This window comes from Penicillium verhagenii, assembly GCF_028828195.1.
Source record: "Penicillium verhagenii strain IBT 33310 chromosome Unknown utg000008l_segment0_segment0, whole genome shotgun sequence".
Taxonomy (NCBI): domain Eukaryota; kingdom Fungi; phylum Ascomycota; class Eurotiomycetes; order Eurotiales; family Aspergillaceae; genus Penicillium; species Penicillium verhagenii.
Genome location: NW_026643172.1, coordinates 1651974 through 1665721, shown reverse-complemented (window position 1 = coordinate 1665721; position 13748 = coordinate 1651974). Strand labels below are relative to the sequence as shown.

At 49.5% G+C, this 13748-nt stretch overlaps 6 protein-coding genes across 6 annotated transcripts; 4 read left to right on the top strand and 2 right to left on the bottom strand.

Annotated features, from left to right (window-relative positions):
- Positions 1 to 68: 68 nt before the first annotated feature.
- Positions 69 to 1600, top strand: rvb2 (RuvB family ATP-dependent DNA helicase reptin; the record flags this gene model as incomplete). Its single annotated transcript, XM_057167987.1, has 3 exons — positions 69 to 77; positions 135 to 581; positions 647 to 1600. The coding sequence occupies 3 exons, from the start codon at positions 69 to 71 to the stop codon at positions 1598 to 1600; spliced, it is 1410 nt and encodes a 469-aa protein (XP_057018618.1).
- A 222-nt stretch (positions 1601 to 1822) lies between these two features.
- N7466_008597 (GYF domain-containing protein) lies at positions 1823 to 3172 on the bottom strand (the record flags this gene model as incomplete). Its single annotated transcript, XM_057167986.1, has 1 exon — positions 1823 to 3172. The coding sequence occupies one exon, from the start codon at positions 3170 to 3172 to the stop codon at positions 1823 to 1825; it is 1350 nt and encodes a 449-aa protein (XP_057018617.1).
- A 269-nt stretch (positions 3173 to 3441) lies between these two features.
- Positions 3442 to 4762, top strand: N7466_008596 (polyubiquitin-binding protein UFD1; the record flags this gene model as incomplete). The annotated part of the gene is made up of 3 exons (XM_057167985.1): positions 3442 to 3444; positions 3511 to 3828; positions 3905 to 4762. The coding sequence occupies 3 exons, from the start codon at positions 3442 to 3444 to the stop codon at positions 4760 to 4762; spliced, it is 1179 nt and encodes a 392-aa protein (XP_057018616.1).
- A 384-nt stretch (positions 4763 to 5146) lies between these two features.
- On the top strand, positions 5147 to 5995 carry N7466_008595 (uncharacterized protein; the record flags this gene model as incomplete). Its single annotated transcript, XM_057167984.1, has 1 exon — positions 5147 to 5995. One exon carries the CDS (start codon positions 5147 to 5149, stop codon positions 5993 to 5995), a length of 849 nt encoding a protein of 282 aa, XP_057018615.1.
- A 931-nt stretch (positions 5996 to 6926) lies between these two features.
- Positions 6927 to 8995, top strand: N7466_008594 (DUF4246 domain-containing protein; the record flags this gene model as incomplete). The annotated part of the gene is made up of 4 exons (XM_057167983.1): positions 6927 to 7117; positions 7174 to 7255; positions 7308 to 8345; positions 8423 to 8995. 4 exons carry the CDS (start codon positions 6927 to 6929, stop codon positions 8993 to 8995), a joined length of 1884 nt encoding a protein of 627 aa, XP_057018614.1.
- A 344-nt stretch (positions 8996 to 9339) lies between these two features.
- On the bottom strand, positions 9340 to 13106 carry N7466_008593 (DNA-directed RNA polymerase III core subunit RET1; the record flags this gene model as incomplete). Its single annotated transcript, XM_057167982.1, has 3 exons — positions 9340 to 12148; positions 12204 to 12961; positions 13047 to 13106. 3 exons carry the CDS (start codon positions 13104 to 13106, stop codon positions 9340 to 9342), a joined length of 3627 nt encoding a protein of 1208 aa, XP_057018613.1.
- Positions 13107 to 13748: the final 642 nt, after the last annotated feature.

Sequence of the window (13748 nt, the reverse complement as noted above, 5' to 3'; positions counted from 1 at the left end):
TGATCAATTGCTCTTGGAAATTCATCGCAAAAGCCAGTCGGAAACTTCGTGGGAACTTTTCAGTGAAAATGGCTGCTGTAAGTCTCAATGCTTGTTCGATGCCAATTGATCGATTAATTAACTTGGAATTCCAGCCAATTTCCACCGTCGCAGAGAGCAAGGAGCTCCGAGGATTAAACCTCATCGCCGCCCATTCGCATATCAGAGGTCTCGGAGTCGATGCGGACACTTTACAGCCCCGAGGAAATTCACAAGGTCTGGTAGGACAGGAAAAGGCCCGCAAGGCCGCGGCAGTGATTCTACAGATGGTGAAGGAAGGCAAGATCGCGGGTCGCGCAGTCCTGATCGCAGGACCTCCTAGTACCGGAAAGACAGCCATCGCGATGGGCATGGCTCAGTCGCTGGGACCTGATGTGCCTTTCACCATGCTTGCTTCTTCCGAAATCTTCTCGATGGAAATGTCAAAGACGGAAGCTCTTACCCAGGCTTTCCGCAAGTCCATCGGAGTGCGGATCAAGGAGGAAAGTGAGATCATCGAAGGAGAGGTCGTGGAGATCCAGATTGACCGCAGTGTCACTGGGGTAAGCAAGCCCATCCCCCCTCACATTCTCTCAAATCATCGATGGCTGAGTACTAACGATCACAGGGAAACAAACAAGGAAAGCTCACGATCAAGACCACCGACATGGAGACAATCTACGATATGGGCACAAAGATGATTGATTCGATGACCAAGGAACGAGTGATGGCTGGAGATGTCATCTCGATCGATAAGTCGTCTGGCAAGATTACCAAACTTGGTCGTTCTTATGCTCGTTCACGCGACTACGACGCCATGGGTGCCGACACCAAGTTCGTCCAATGCCCGGAGGGAGAGTTGCAGGTGCGCAAGGAAATTGTTCATACCGTCAGCCTTCATGAAATCGATGTGATCAACTCTCGGTCACAAGGCTTCTTGGCACTATTCTCAGGTGACACCGGCGAGATTCGCAGCGAGGTCCGTGATCAGATCAACACCAAGGTGGCCGAATGGAAAGAAGAGGGCAAGGCAGAAATTATTCCAGGTGTCTTGTTCATTGACGAAGTGCACATGCTCGATATCGAGTGTTACTCATACATTAATCGTGCTTTGGAGGCTGAACTAGCACCAATTGTCATCATGGCCAGCAACCGTGGCCAAGCTCGCATTCGTGGAACCACATACACCTCTCCTCACGGCCTGCCTCTTGATTTCCTTGACCGAGTTGTCATTGTTAGCACCGCGCCATACTCGGGTGATGAAATCCGCCAAATCCTTGCCATCCGTGCCCAGGAAGAAGAGATTGATGTTTCTCCAGACGCTCTAGCCCTTCTGACCAAGATTGGTGAGGAGTCAAATCTCCGCTATGCCAGTAACATCATCACCACTTCTCACTTGTTGAGCCAGAAGCGCAAGGCCAAGGAAGTCAGTGTTGACGATGTTCAACGCAGCTTCCGACTGTTCTACGACCCAGGCCGCAGTGTCAAGTTTGTCAGCCAGTATGAGCAGCGTTTCATCGGCGATCAGGGTACAGTCTCTTTCTCTACGGCCGCCAACGGTGATGCTATGGAGCTCTCATAATAATTCTCGTGTGACCATTTCTTTGCCATGTGTTGACTGCTTTCGCGGGGGAGACGATTTAGCGGGTTGAAAAACTGCAATGGTATCTTACTTCTTTGTTCTTCTTTTTTATCGCATCACTTGATGTATGAATAGGACTGGCGCTTGTTGAGGTGATCTTTTATGTTTATGATTTTTTTTTCTTATTGGAATCGAATGTGAGACTCCGTTTGCATCTGCATTTTAGACAAAATTAACTGTGGCACTCCACGGCCCTGTATTTCCAACCTGGCGGAACTCGACACCTTCCCCAAAGTAGCCGGCGCTGTTCCATGAAGCCATCATAGTGCTATCGTAGGGCCCATGAGCATCACCTCCATCTCGGGCATCCGACCAACGATACTCCCACATTGCGGGACCTTCAGCTGGCGCGTCTTTGGATGTTGAAGGTGGATCTACCCAAGGCTCGCCAGTCTCATTGCGATATTGCCGCGTCAGGAGCTCGCGCTCGGTGTCGTAGATCTCGGGCTGATCGCGACCCATAAGGATATCCGCGGCACCGGTGATAGCATCGATTGCCCTTTTCCGGTTGGCTTCGTCGGGGTTTTCATCGGCCATTTCAATATCTTCGTTGTTGCTGGTCTTCTTGTTTTTCTTTTTGTTCTGCCACTTGGGCTTGCGCTGCAGACCTTTGCCTAGTCGAGCCAAAGCTTCCAATATTGTCTCCCCACGCTCGAGATGTGTAATAATCGTTTTTAAGACATCGGCCGTCAACACGCTATCATTCATGCGGTCTTGTTCTTTTCGGTCTGCGTCACGCTTCTCTGCAGCATCTTTCGCCTTCTGGATGTCCTTTTTGGACAGCCCGTCGAGCCATGAATCGTAAACAGCATCTGGATCAATGGCCTTGCGAACATAATTACCACTTTCATCAAACTGGCCTTCTTCCTGTTCCGTTCTCATGTTGAAGGCATCGAGCAGGGGAGCATGCTTCTTCTTTCCGCCGGCGCCAACCTCCTCGTCCATCTCATCATCAACCTTGGCGCGTTCCTCTTCGCCAACATCACTTCCACTGTCATCGTCATCCTCCTCTTCCACTTCATCTGTAGCTTTGCTCAGGTCGGCGCGCAATGCCTTTCCACCTTTTGACTCGGACTCTTGGCCTTCAATCTCATTGTCACGCAAGAAGCGGACAGACTTTTTGTTCTTGCGCGAGGCTTCGTCTCCGTCATTTTCCTCGTCACCAAAGTCTTCTTGTAGCTCGGCAAACATGTCATCGTCATCGTCGTCATCCTTTGCGCTGCTCTTTTTGGACTTCTCTTCCTTGCGCGCTGAGAATCCTTCGTTGTCGCTGTCTGAATCGTATCCGTCGAGGTTGATCGCTTTACGACGAACTTGTTGACCACGCCGACCGATCTCATCGGCATCTAAAATGGCATCGTCTTCGGGGGCATCAGCTGCAAGGGCAGAGGGGTTTCGTAGGTCGAATCGAGGCTTCTTATTATCGGAGGGTCCTTGAGAGTCGTCTTGGTCATGATGAGTGCGAGCAAAGGTTTCGCCCGCCCTTTTGGGCCGTGGCATCGAGCTTGCCATGATTCTCTAGCAGAAAAACTTCCGCGACAGAGAAAAACAGTTTGAATGGGTATTTTGTAAGCTGTGGTTGTAGTATGAATGCCCTTTGCGTCTGGGGTCGGAACGGAAAATCAGGTCGGAAGCTAAGTTGCGTCACTTGGATTTCGGCGAGTTGTAACTCCGTTAATCGTTTGGCGGGACCGCTCATCTTTCAAACTACCCCAATCTTCTTGACTTATCCCACTTTTTCCCTTTGCATTCACCGCTGCTAGTCGATACTCTCTGAAATCATGGTAAGCTCATCACTGATGCGTTGTTTTACCTTTATTCCCTTTGGAGATAGCTTCTAACAGCTCCAGTTCCGACCTGACTACTGGTCTGAGGACCCCATGGATGGCATTATGGGAGCTGGCATGCTCCGTGGAGGCCCTGCAGCTCGTCGCTTTGATGAATATTATCGATGCTACCCCGTTGCGATGCTTCCTGGCCCTGAGAGAGAAAATGTCAACCACGGTGGAAAGGTTATCATGCCTCCCAGTGCACTGGACAAACTCACTCGCCTCCATATCACCTACCCTATGCTCTTTGAGCTGCACAATGGCGCCAAAGAGCGGATGTCACATGCTGGTGTTCTAGAGTTTATTGCAGAGGAGGGGAAAATTTACCTGCCATTCTGGGTGAGTGTCGCCAAACTAGCTCGATGACTTGCTGCGATGTCGAAACCATGCTGACTATTCCCACCCCGTCTGATAGATCATGCAAACCTTGCTTCTGGAGCCCGGTGACTTACTTCAGATCAAGTCGACCGATCTCCCCCCGGGTCAGTTTATCAAGCTCCAGGCACAGTCAACATCATTCCTCGATATCAGTGACCCGAAAGCCGTCCTTGAAAATGCATTCCGCAACTTCTCTTGCCTCAGCAAGGGCGATGTATTTACATTCTCATACAACGATCAAGTTTATGAAATGGCAGTTTTAGAGACCAAGCCCGCAGGCTCCAAGAACTCCATCTCGGTTCTGGAAACCGACTTGGAAGTCGATTTCGCCACGCCGGTTGGATACGAGGAACCGCAACGTACCAGCGGTACCAGTACTCCGGGAAGCGTGGTGAAACTTCCCTCTGGTGGACTTCTGCATCCTCACGGCTCCATGGCCCAGTCAATAAACTATGCCGCCATCGCGCCCGACTCCACAGAGGCTGCCGCTGGTGCCCGAGCTGCGTCATCCAACTTTTTGTCGGAAGGGCAGCGTCTGAACGCCAAGAAAGGTAGCAAGGCGCCTACTCCGAAAGCCTCTACCCCCGCACCGGGGGCTACCAATCCTCAGCACCCCCCACCTGTACGCAGAACAAACGGCCCACAACCACTGCGCCTTCCACCTAATCAACTCTTCTTCGGGTACGAGTTAAAGCCAGTGAAGCCACGCGACGAGAATGGCCAGCCTGTGATGCCCGCGGACCAGCCAACTTTTCAGGGTATTGGTCAGACATTACGAGGAAAGAAGAAGGACCTCAGTGGGTCAGCTACTCCCACTTCTGGTAGTGAGGCCGAGAGCCAGAAAGGCAAGGGGGTCAGTGGGGGTGGACGAACTCTGGGGAGCAGCAAGCGCTGATTTGCTATCTCATGATACTTTATGAAAATTGTTGGGCCAATTCCCTCTAGATGTGTGGCGGGAGTACTATTTCGGCATAGCGAGGTTGGCGTTCCTTGTCTTTAGTTTTGAATAAATTTTTATGATTATGTTTTATGTCTTTATAGTTCGGAATTGTGTTATTCTTGTCTCTCCTGGTTCTAGACTTTCCTCATAATTATCAAGGTCGAAGAACATCAATTGATGTGGGGAGATATAACATTGAATAAATCCGTGTACAAATGTAGACAATCGCCAGTCCCACCTGCGCGGGCCAGACCTGTCAGTGTTAGCCCCAATTCTCACACCCCGCGTTTACCAGTTCCCCTGCATGCCAAGATTTCAACCAGATACAGAGGTTTCACCATGAAGCAAAACATGGACTCCGCCCTAGCAGCCTTCAACAAGCTGAATGATTCCGTCTATGTCTCAGACCCCGAGGACTTTCCAGAAAATAGCAATCCCCCGCTAATTGTCCTCGCATTATGGATGAACGCCGGGCCCTCCGCCCTTCTCAGATATGGAAATCAGTACAGGCGCATGATCCCCTTGGCTCGCATCGTGATTCTCCGCTCCGCTACAAATGACTTCTTCCTCGCCTCCAGCGACGCCACACAAGGTGCTCAACTCGCTCCCGCCGTGGACGCACTCCGCACGTTCGCGGTCCCGGGGAACCCGGTTTTCATCCACCTGTTCTCCAACGGCGGCATGCTGAAGACATCTCAGTTGATGCGTCTGTTTAAAGAGACGACCGGCAAGCCAATGCCAATCTCATCGATGATTGTTGACAGTGCCCCTGGTGTTACGAGCATCCAGTCCGGCATGAAAGCGATATCTTTTCAACTTCCGCAGTTCTGGCTCTGGAGGCTGATCTCCCAGGCTGCGGTTTGGGTATTTCTAGTCGCCATGGGGGCTTATGGGTGGATAATTAATGCTCCGAATACAGTTGATATGGCTTGTCGGAGAGTTAACGATAGGGCACTCTATCAGCCTTCTACTGAGGAAGGCCTTGTGCGTTACTACATATACTCGGACTCGGATAACATTGTCCTTTCGGAGAATGTTGAAGATCATATGAGGTACTCAGAGTCGTGCGGTGTCGTGGTACGGCCTGAGAAATTCAAAGACGCGCAGCATGTTATGGCTATGAGGACGGATCCGGAGCGGTACTGGGCTATCGTTGACGAATGTCTGAAGCTGAACAGAGCTGCTTGAATATTGTACCAGCCGCCTGGGCATGAGTCGATATCGCTGGCTCATTCATCTGTTTTGTTTATGCTATGAAAATCCCATGCCAGTTCGTTTCTGGGATCATTCGAAGGATCACCAATATCAATTTTACACATACTAGCATTTACATCGATCTGCAAATATCCAGCCAAGCCCTTTTGATACATCCTTCCAAGGTTCTACCCAATTCCAGGCGTCCCTGCAACCAAGGTTGGAAGCTTCCGTGAAACAGACTCCCCTATTTCCACAGGCAATAAGTAATGAGACTGCTTTTTCAAATCATGTTGTTTTCTTTCGACTTTCTTTTTGAAATCACAAAGTCGGAGCTTTTGAATACTGCGATTTTCATCCTTTTACACTCTGCCATTTCCTTCAGAATTCCTGGTTCCGTTTCTAGATGTGCATACTAATTTCCTGAGATGGTCCCAAGGTTGTTAAAGCAAGGAATATGGCCGACGCTAATATGTCAGACGTGTGTTTAGTCACTATGACTGTCATCTCGGCAGGTCCCGGTACATGTCACGGTCGAAGATCATGACTTTACGTTTCTGTTTCGTCGGAAGAGTGTTCCGCGCCTACTCTTTGGTACTGCAGATAAACATCGAATACCATGGGAAACCAGTTAGAACGACGACAATAATGCATCATGTTTGCGATCTGAGCCGGGGTTGCCGACGCAAAACATTCAACCAAGCTTCTTCTGAATGATATTTTTGTTTGGCAAGCTATCTCTTTGGATATTGTGACTTGTGACTCTTCTTGTCATTTCCGGCTTTCAGTGCTCAGACAGGTTACTCCGTTGCTGTACGTTTCAACCACTGACTTTATGAATGTTTTCGCAATACCAACTAACATTGAAATAAAAACACCAGATCGAAGCTTTAACACCCCGAGACTGCTTTGATCAACCGCCAAAATGTTTCAGCACAAGGCAAATGAGTCGGCTTTCCTCACAGTGAGCCAAAGCCTAGACTGTCGCTTCAAACTGCCCGGGTATGGCCGGCCATTGGACTTCTACCCGGTTGAGAAGAACATCTACGGCATTGAAAGTCGTAGCATGTTCCCATCGGCGCTTGACGATCGAGATATTGAGAACGGATACACCGAGTAAGTCACCCATTCAATGCCTGCTATGCAAAAAAACTGATCCGAATGATAAAAAGGCTTCCTGTGCAGACGCTTCGAGAAATCGCTATGGTAGAGGTGATGGAAGATATAACTGACATCCCTGAGTGGTGGAAAAAGGTACGTGCTTCCATTATTTATCCCGACTTAAATGAATGCTTAAACTTGATAGATTCATGACCCTACCACTGCGCAAGACTGGAAGAAAATGGCCCGCGACACTGGAGATCACATTACCAAGAACATGGCCGATTGGATCATTGACGAGCTCAAATTCAAAGCTATGGTATACGAAGTCAACCATGCCGTAGCACTCTACAACGGGGACGTCACTAAATCCGACTCCAACGTCCCTAGCTCCATCTTCGAGGATCTGAGAGAAAAGACCAAGATCCTCTCATACGGAGACGAGGAGCTACAGTTCTACCACCCTGGTAACCTTTCCAAGCAGCGCGACCTTCTTTCCATGGCGCTTTACCCACTAGTCTACGGAAAGAGCCGTATCCTACCAGACAGGCTTATCGGCCTAGACGAAGCCCTTCGTCACGCCGGGCAAGGCGAGGTCATCCCCATGCCAAAAGAAACAGGTATCACACGTGAAGACATCGCCTGGCGCGTATCTGAACGGTCAGACATCTCCGTTCGTCCATATAGCCGAGCTTTCCAGATCTTGCCATCGGACTGGGAATATGGCGACGATGGCCGCTGGCATATCACCACGTACATCAACAACTTGCACCCGGTCAAACATCGCAATATATACAACCTCATCGAGGCGACTTTCAACTGCATTATTCCGCAATGGAATATGACCATGACGCCGCTTAGGGATATGTTGCATTCCCGCGCGAGAATCGAGTATACCAAAGCTGAGTATTATCCCGTTGCCAAGGAGATCATTGATCAGGCACCTAAGATGCATGATCGAGAGGCGCAGAGTGAGTTCGACGAACGCCATGAGAAATGGAGGATGGAGCATTTCCAAGCTGTTCAACCTGATGTCGATCAGTTTGTTCCTTGGGCTGTGCCACAATGTATGATGTCAAAGTTGGCTGAGGACCTTCCTTCTCCCGTGCGGATTGAGCAGAGCGTCAACCTGGTCGAACATTACAAGGACCGTGGCCTGCAGGTAATCACGCGGATAATGTCCGTAGACTTGACCCCTGAAAGCCCGTACTATCAGACAGAATGGCATGTAGAGGGACAGATGGTGAGTTAATTCCTGGAAAGCATCAAGCAACTGACCAAACAATAAAAATACAGTATAGCTAACTGAAAGCCCTGCAGAATGAACACATCTGCGCCGCAGCATTCATTTTCTTCGACAACGAGAACATGGAAGATCCCTGTATGGAATTCCGCAACATAGTCGACACAGACACGCTCGCCGAAGTCGAACATGACCCCGGTGACTTTATCTGGCTGAAACAAGTCTACGGATTTGAGAACGGCGACCCAGCCCTTCAACGCTCAGGTGCCATCCGCTGTCCTACCGGGCGAGTAGTCATGTTCCCCAGCACGGTGCAGCACCGGATGACGAAGTTCGAACTGAAAGACAAGTCGAAGCCGGGCTCAAACCGGTGCCTTGTGTTCTACCTGGTCGACCCCAACATTCGGATCATTTCTACAGCTAACATCCCGCCTCAGCGCTTGGATTGGACACTTGAAGCTGAGCAGGGGGAGGGGGAGAGCTTGACTTCTGCTATGGCGAAGTTGGCACTTTCGAATAAGGATAAGAAGGGGAATATGCCTATGACTTTGACTGAGGCGCTGAAGTGTAGGTATGAGTTTTTGGAGGAGTTGATTGAGTTCATGCGGTATCAGCATGTTGCGATGGAGTCGAGGGTTCTAATGCTTTGAATTCAGTGGTGTTGATCCCATTGCGCGGAGGGAAAAAACCCATGTTTGCTCTTTGCGTCTTGCCTCTCTTCAAGTTGTTTCTTGTTTATTAATTCGAGTGCTGGGTAGAGCTACTAAAATTTGATTTGCGTCGATGACTACAGAATCCGAATGTTTACAAAGTAGTTCTGGAAACTCGGTAATGCTCAAATCGCCGCGCTATGCCATTCGTGAAGACAATGTACATGAACTAGATAGAATCCACCTCTAGATAGTTCTTCGTTTTGTTGTTCCGTAAACACCATGGCCGAGTTAGGCCCAAAATAACAATAATCAATCCAATCCTCCCACCTGTAGCAAATAACTTAACGGCCCTTCATCTCAGGGAACTCATCATCCAGCTTCAAGCGGGCGGCAACATTCATACTCATCAATTCCTGGATCAGAAGCTTGGCAGCGTAGGGGATAACCATCTTCGAGACAGAACGAGTCGATTTGCAACCAGGGCACCATCCGAGGAATCCCATGAAACCACATTTCTCGCAAATGTCAACCTCGTGACGATCCGAAGAGATCATAAGACGCTCTAGCAGAAGCTGGCTAGTTCCATATGCAATCAGACAATCACGCTCCATCTCACCGAGACGAAGACCACCATCACGCGAACGACCTTCCGTAGGCTGGCGGGTAAGAGTGGCCTTGGGACCACGTGCACGCGAGTGCATCTTATCTTGAACCATGTGCTTGAGCTTCTGGTAGTAAATGGGGCCCGTGAAGACGTAGAATGGGAGCGGTTCTCCAGTAATACCAGATGTGAGGAACTCTTTACCACCATAATTGAAGCCGTGGTCAATTAGAGTTTGCGATGCCTCTTCGACGGGCGTGCCGCCGAAACAAGTACCATATCCATGTCGACCAGCAAGAACACCAGCCTTACCAGCAAGCAACTCCAACATCTTACCGACTGTCATACGGGACGGGAAACCGTGAGGGTTCATGATAATATCAGGGTTGATACCTGATTCGGTGAAGGGCATGTCCATCTGGTCAGCGATTATACCCACGACACCCTTCTGTCCGTGACGAGACGAGAACTTGTCACCAACTTCAGGGCGACGAGTTTGCCGGGTCAGGACCTTGAGAAGCTGGGTCTCGCCTTCGGTAGCAGAGAGCATGACTTTGTCGATGTAAGCGGGATCAGGTAGCTTGTAGGACATGGAGGCAGGGTTGTAAGAAGTGGTTCCGGTGTCGGAGCCCATGATTCCGCTCGTGTGGGCCTGGTCAGGGGTGACCTTGTTGATATAGACCTCGCCCTGGCTCACCTTCTCGCCTACAGCAGCCAGACCATCGGCCTCCAGAAGCGCGTGCTTGCGGATCGGAGCGTCATTCTCATACTCTGGAGGATTCAACCTGTCTTTCATTCCGTTCGGGTAGCTCTTGAGGTTGGTCACGTATTTTTTGAAGACCTGGCAACGTCCGAATCCTCGGTCAACCGAGCCCTTGTTCAAAACCAGGGCATCCTCAATATCGTAACCAGAGTAACTCATAACAGCAACGGTGGCGTTCTGTCCGGCAGGGAGTTGGTCGTATTTGACCAGCTCAATGGTTCGTGACTTGACCATTGGCTTTTGTGGGTATACCATGACGTAGAGAATGGAATCAATTCGGTGGAACTGGTTCGAGGCAATTGCACCAATTGCTTGCTTACCCATGGCACATTGGTAAGTGTTTCGAGGAGATTGGTTGTGGTGAGGGTAAGGAATAAGACCAGCTACAGCACCCAGCACAGTGAAGGGCTCAACCTCGAGGTGAGTAGTGGCCTCGGTGATATCCTTCTCGTAGATAGAGATTAATGAATCGTTCTCCTCGTTGACATCGAGATATTCAACCAGACCCTGGGCAAGGAAATCATCGAATGCCATCTTCCCATCGCGCAACTTTTCCAAATGGTGTCGCCGGACTCGGGATTTGCCATCCTCAACAACAATAAGCGGTCGGCAGATGCGACCATCATCAGTTGCGATGTGAACCGCTTGCTGGTGGTGATTGATGTAGATACTGACAAATTCCGAGATTCTTCCCATGCGACGGAGTCTGCGGAAGGAGTTGAGGAAGTATTTTGGCCGCCTTGTCAAAGCAGTTGGCGTACCGTTGATCGAAATAGTGTAAGTTCCTTTCTTGTAGAGATCAATACCACTGACAGTGGAAATGTCCTCGGCACCCAGCATGAAGATCAAGTTTCGTACGGGTCCTTCCTCGTCATTGGTAGTAATATGGGTCATAAGGGCCAAGTTCTTGACCAAACCACAAGCCTCTCCTTCTGGGGTATCCGCAGGACACAGCATACCGAATTGCGACGGCTGGAGAGCACGAGGACCAGAGACCTTTCGAGTCTTTTCAAACTGACTGCTGATACGAGTCATCATACCAAGGGCGGCAATATAACTCAATCGACTGAGGACGTGGGTCACACCGGCACGCTCCATGCGGAAACGCTTCAGACTCCAATTGCCGGTAGAAATAGCTCGGTTCATGCCTTGTGTGATATGGTGACCATGCATACTCATGACACTCCATGCGTCGAACTGTTCTGCCCGGTTGCGCTTGTTCAAAACCTTGTCAATGTTCAACTTGATATCAAAGCAGAACTTCTTGAAGAGATCCTCAAACAAGAGTGCCAACATTTGACCTGCCAATTCCAATCGCTTATTTCCAAGGTAATCGCGGTCATCCACCATAGACGGGTCGGCTTTAGCCATCAAGACACGACGGGCCATGTGAGCGACGTAAATGGCCTTGGGCCGGAAGTTCATATCCTTGACTTCGATATGGGAGATGATGACAGTTGCGATGGCTTCGACTGCCTCTTGCACGTGGGTCCTACGGTATGCGCCTGTCTTCCGGTTGATTTTAATTCGAGATCCCATCCAATCCAGAGCCTGCTGCTGGGTGTAAATCCCCAGGTTGAGGGCTTCCTCAAAGTTGATGGCAAAATCGTCCTGGTATTGACTATCGTCACCGGCTACCATCTGCAGCATCTCTTTGTCGGTGTGGATGCCCATGGCTTTCAATAACACAACGATCGGGAGGTCTTCGCTCAAGACGTTGTGTTTCACGTAGAGTCGGCCCTTCTTCAGGACGATGTAACTCTTAGATTTACGTTCATTGGAAGAACTATTGAACCGTTAGCTGAGCCATGGGGCAAAAATGGGGTTTAATTACTCCATACCTGGTGACCGATGCCTGGACGATGTCCTTCTTGGGGTCTGTTTCCACGATAATTCTGTTTTTGCTCAGTTGTTCCTGAACCAGAATAACTTTTTCTGTTCCATTGACAACGAAGTAGCCACCGGGGTCCAATGGGCATTCGTTGAGAACAGCCATCTGTGCCGGGGTCTTGTCCGCTAACACACATTTGGAACTGCGAAGCATGACTGGCATGCGGCCAATAGCAACACCTCGTCGGACAACACGTTGCCTACCGCGAACATACTCGAAGTCGATCAAAATGGGAGCGGCGTAGGTGGTATCTCGAAGCCGACACTCCTGTGGTGTGATATCCGACTGGAATTCGATTCCAGCATCCTGTGTCTCGTCTGCGCGACGCGGCGATCCGAGCCAGATGTTCGTGAAGTTAACGTAGAACTGGTGATCGATATCGCTTTGAATGATACCAGCTGATTCGACAATCTTCTTCATCTGCACCTCGACGAAATAGTTGTACGAGTCGATGTGTTGCTTCACCAGACCCTTGACCTTCAGGAATGCAGGGAGAAGGTTCCATTTATCCTTTGCAGTATCAATGGGGTCGGTGAGTGACTTGTTGTAGTAGAATGGCTCCAAAAGCGCATCGAAGGGATCTCGGTGCTGGTACTTGACATAATCGTCATCTTGGTCCTTCACTCCGGTGGGCTTGGTCGGTTGGGCTGATTCTTGTGATATTGAGGGCCGTTGAGATCTCGAAGGTTCCGCTGCATGATTACTGGCCTAGCAGATTGATCAAAAAGGTCAGCAAAAGTGGTTCAAGGTCGGACAGCTGCAGACAACGCGCGGGGAAAAAAAGGTTTGTTACCTCAGAGGGCCGGCGAGCCTGGCTGGCCGCGGAGGGTTGTGGCCTCCTACGAGGCGGCATCGTGGCAAGAGAACTTTGCTTCCAGAGATCAACACTCTAAAAGATCCCAGACCAGTCAATCTTTGAGGTTTGACACGATCGCAAGATGCATCAGCTGTGACATGGAGGGGAAAGAGAATTTGGAGATGCGCTTATCTAACCCATGAGCTATCCGTTAGCGTCGACACCTGAGGCGTGAGTTTAGAGTTTTAAGACTACTATGTAGTAGTTTTGATCAAACATCAAATGTATTGAATACTGCTACTATTTTTTGGCTTCTTTTGAAGACTTTGATATGGCCTATATAAAAATAGCTACTAGTAGGTATAGAATTCTCGTACACTGCATTGGGACTAGCCTTACGTGGGAGCCTCGAACGATTTAAACATTAGTATGAACGGATGATTTTCTTCCAACATTGAACCTTGGAAGCTTCAAAACAGTATGTGCACTCAATCCCCACTACTTAGATACATAACATGATTCTCGTGCTTGAGGTTATTTTGGAGCCTTGACCTCATTGAGGACGTTATTGTATATATGTATACAACATTCAATGTTGGAAGCCTTTTTACCATGAACAGTGAATCGATATATTGATGAATTGATGGGCGTGACATCTCCAACCAGTCAAACATTCAATGTTCATGTCTGGATGTTCTA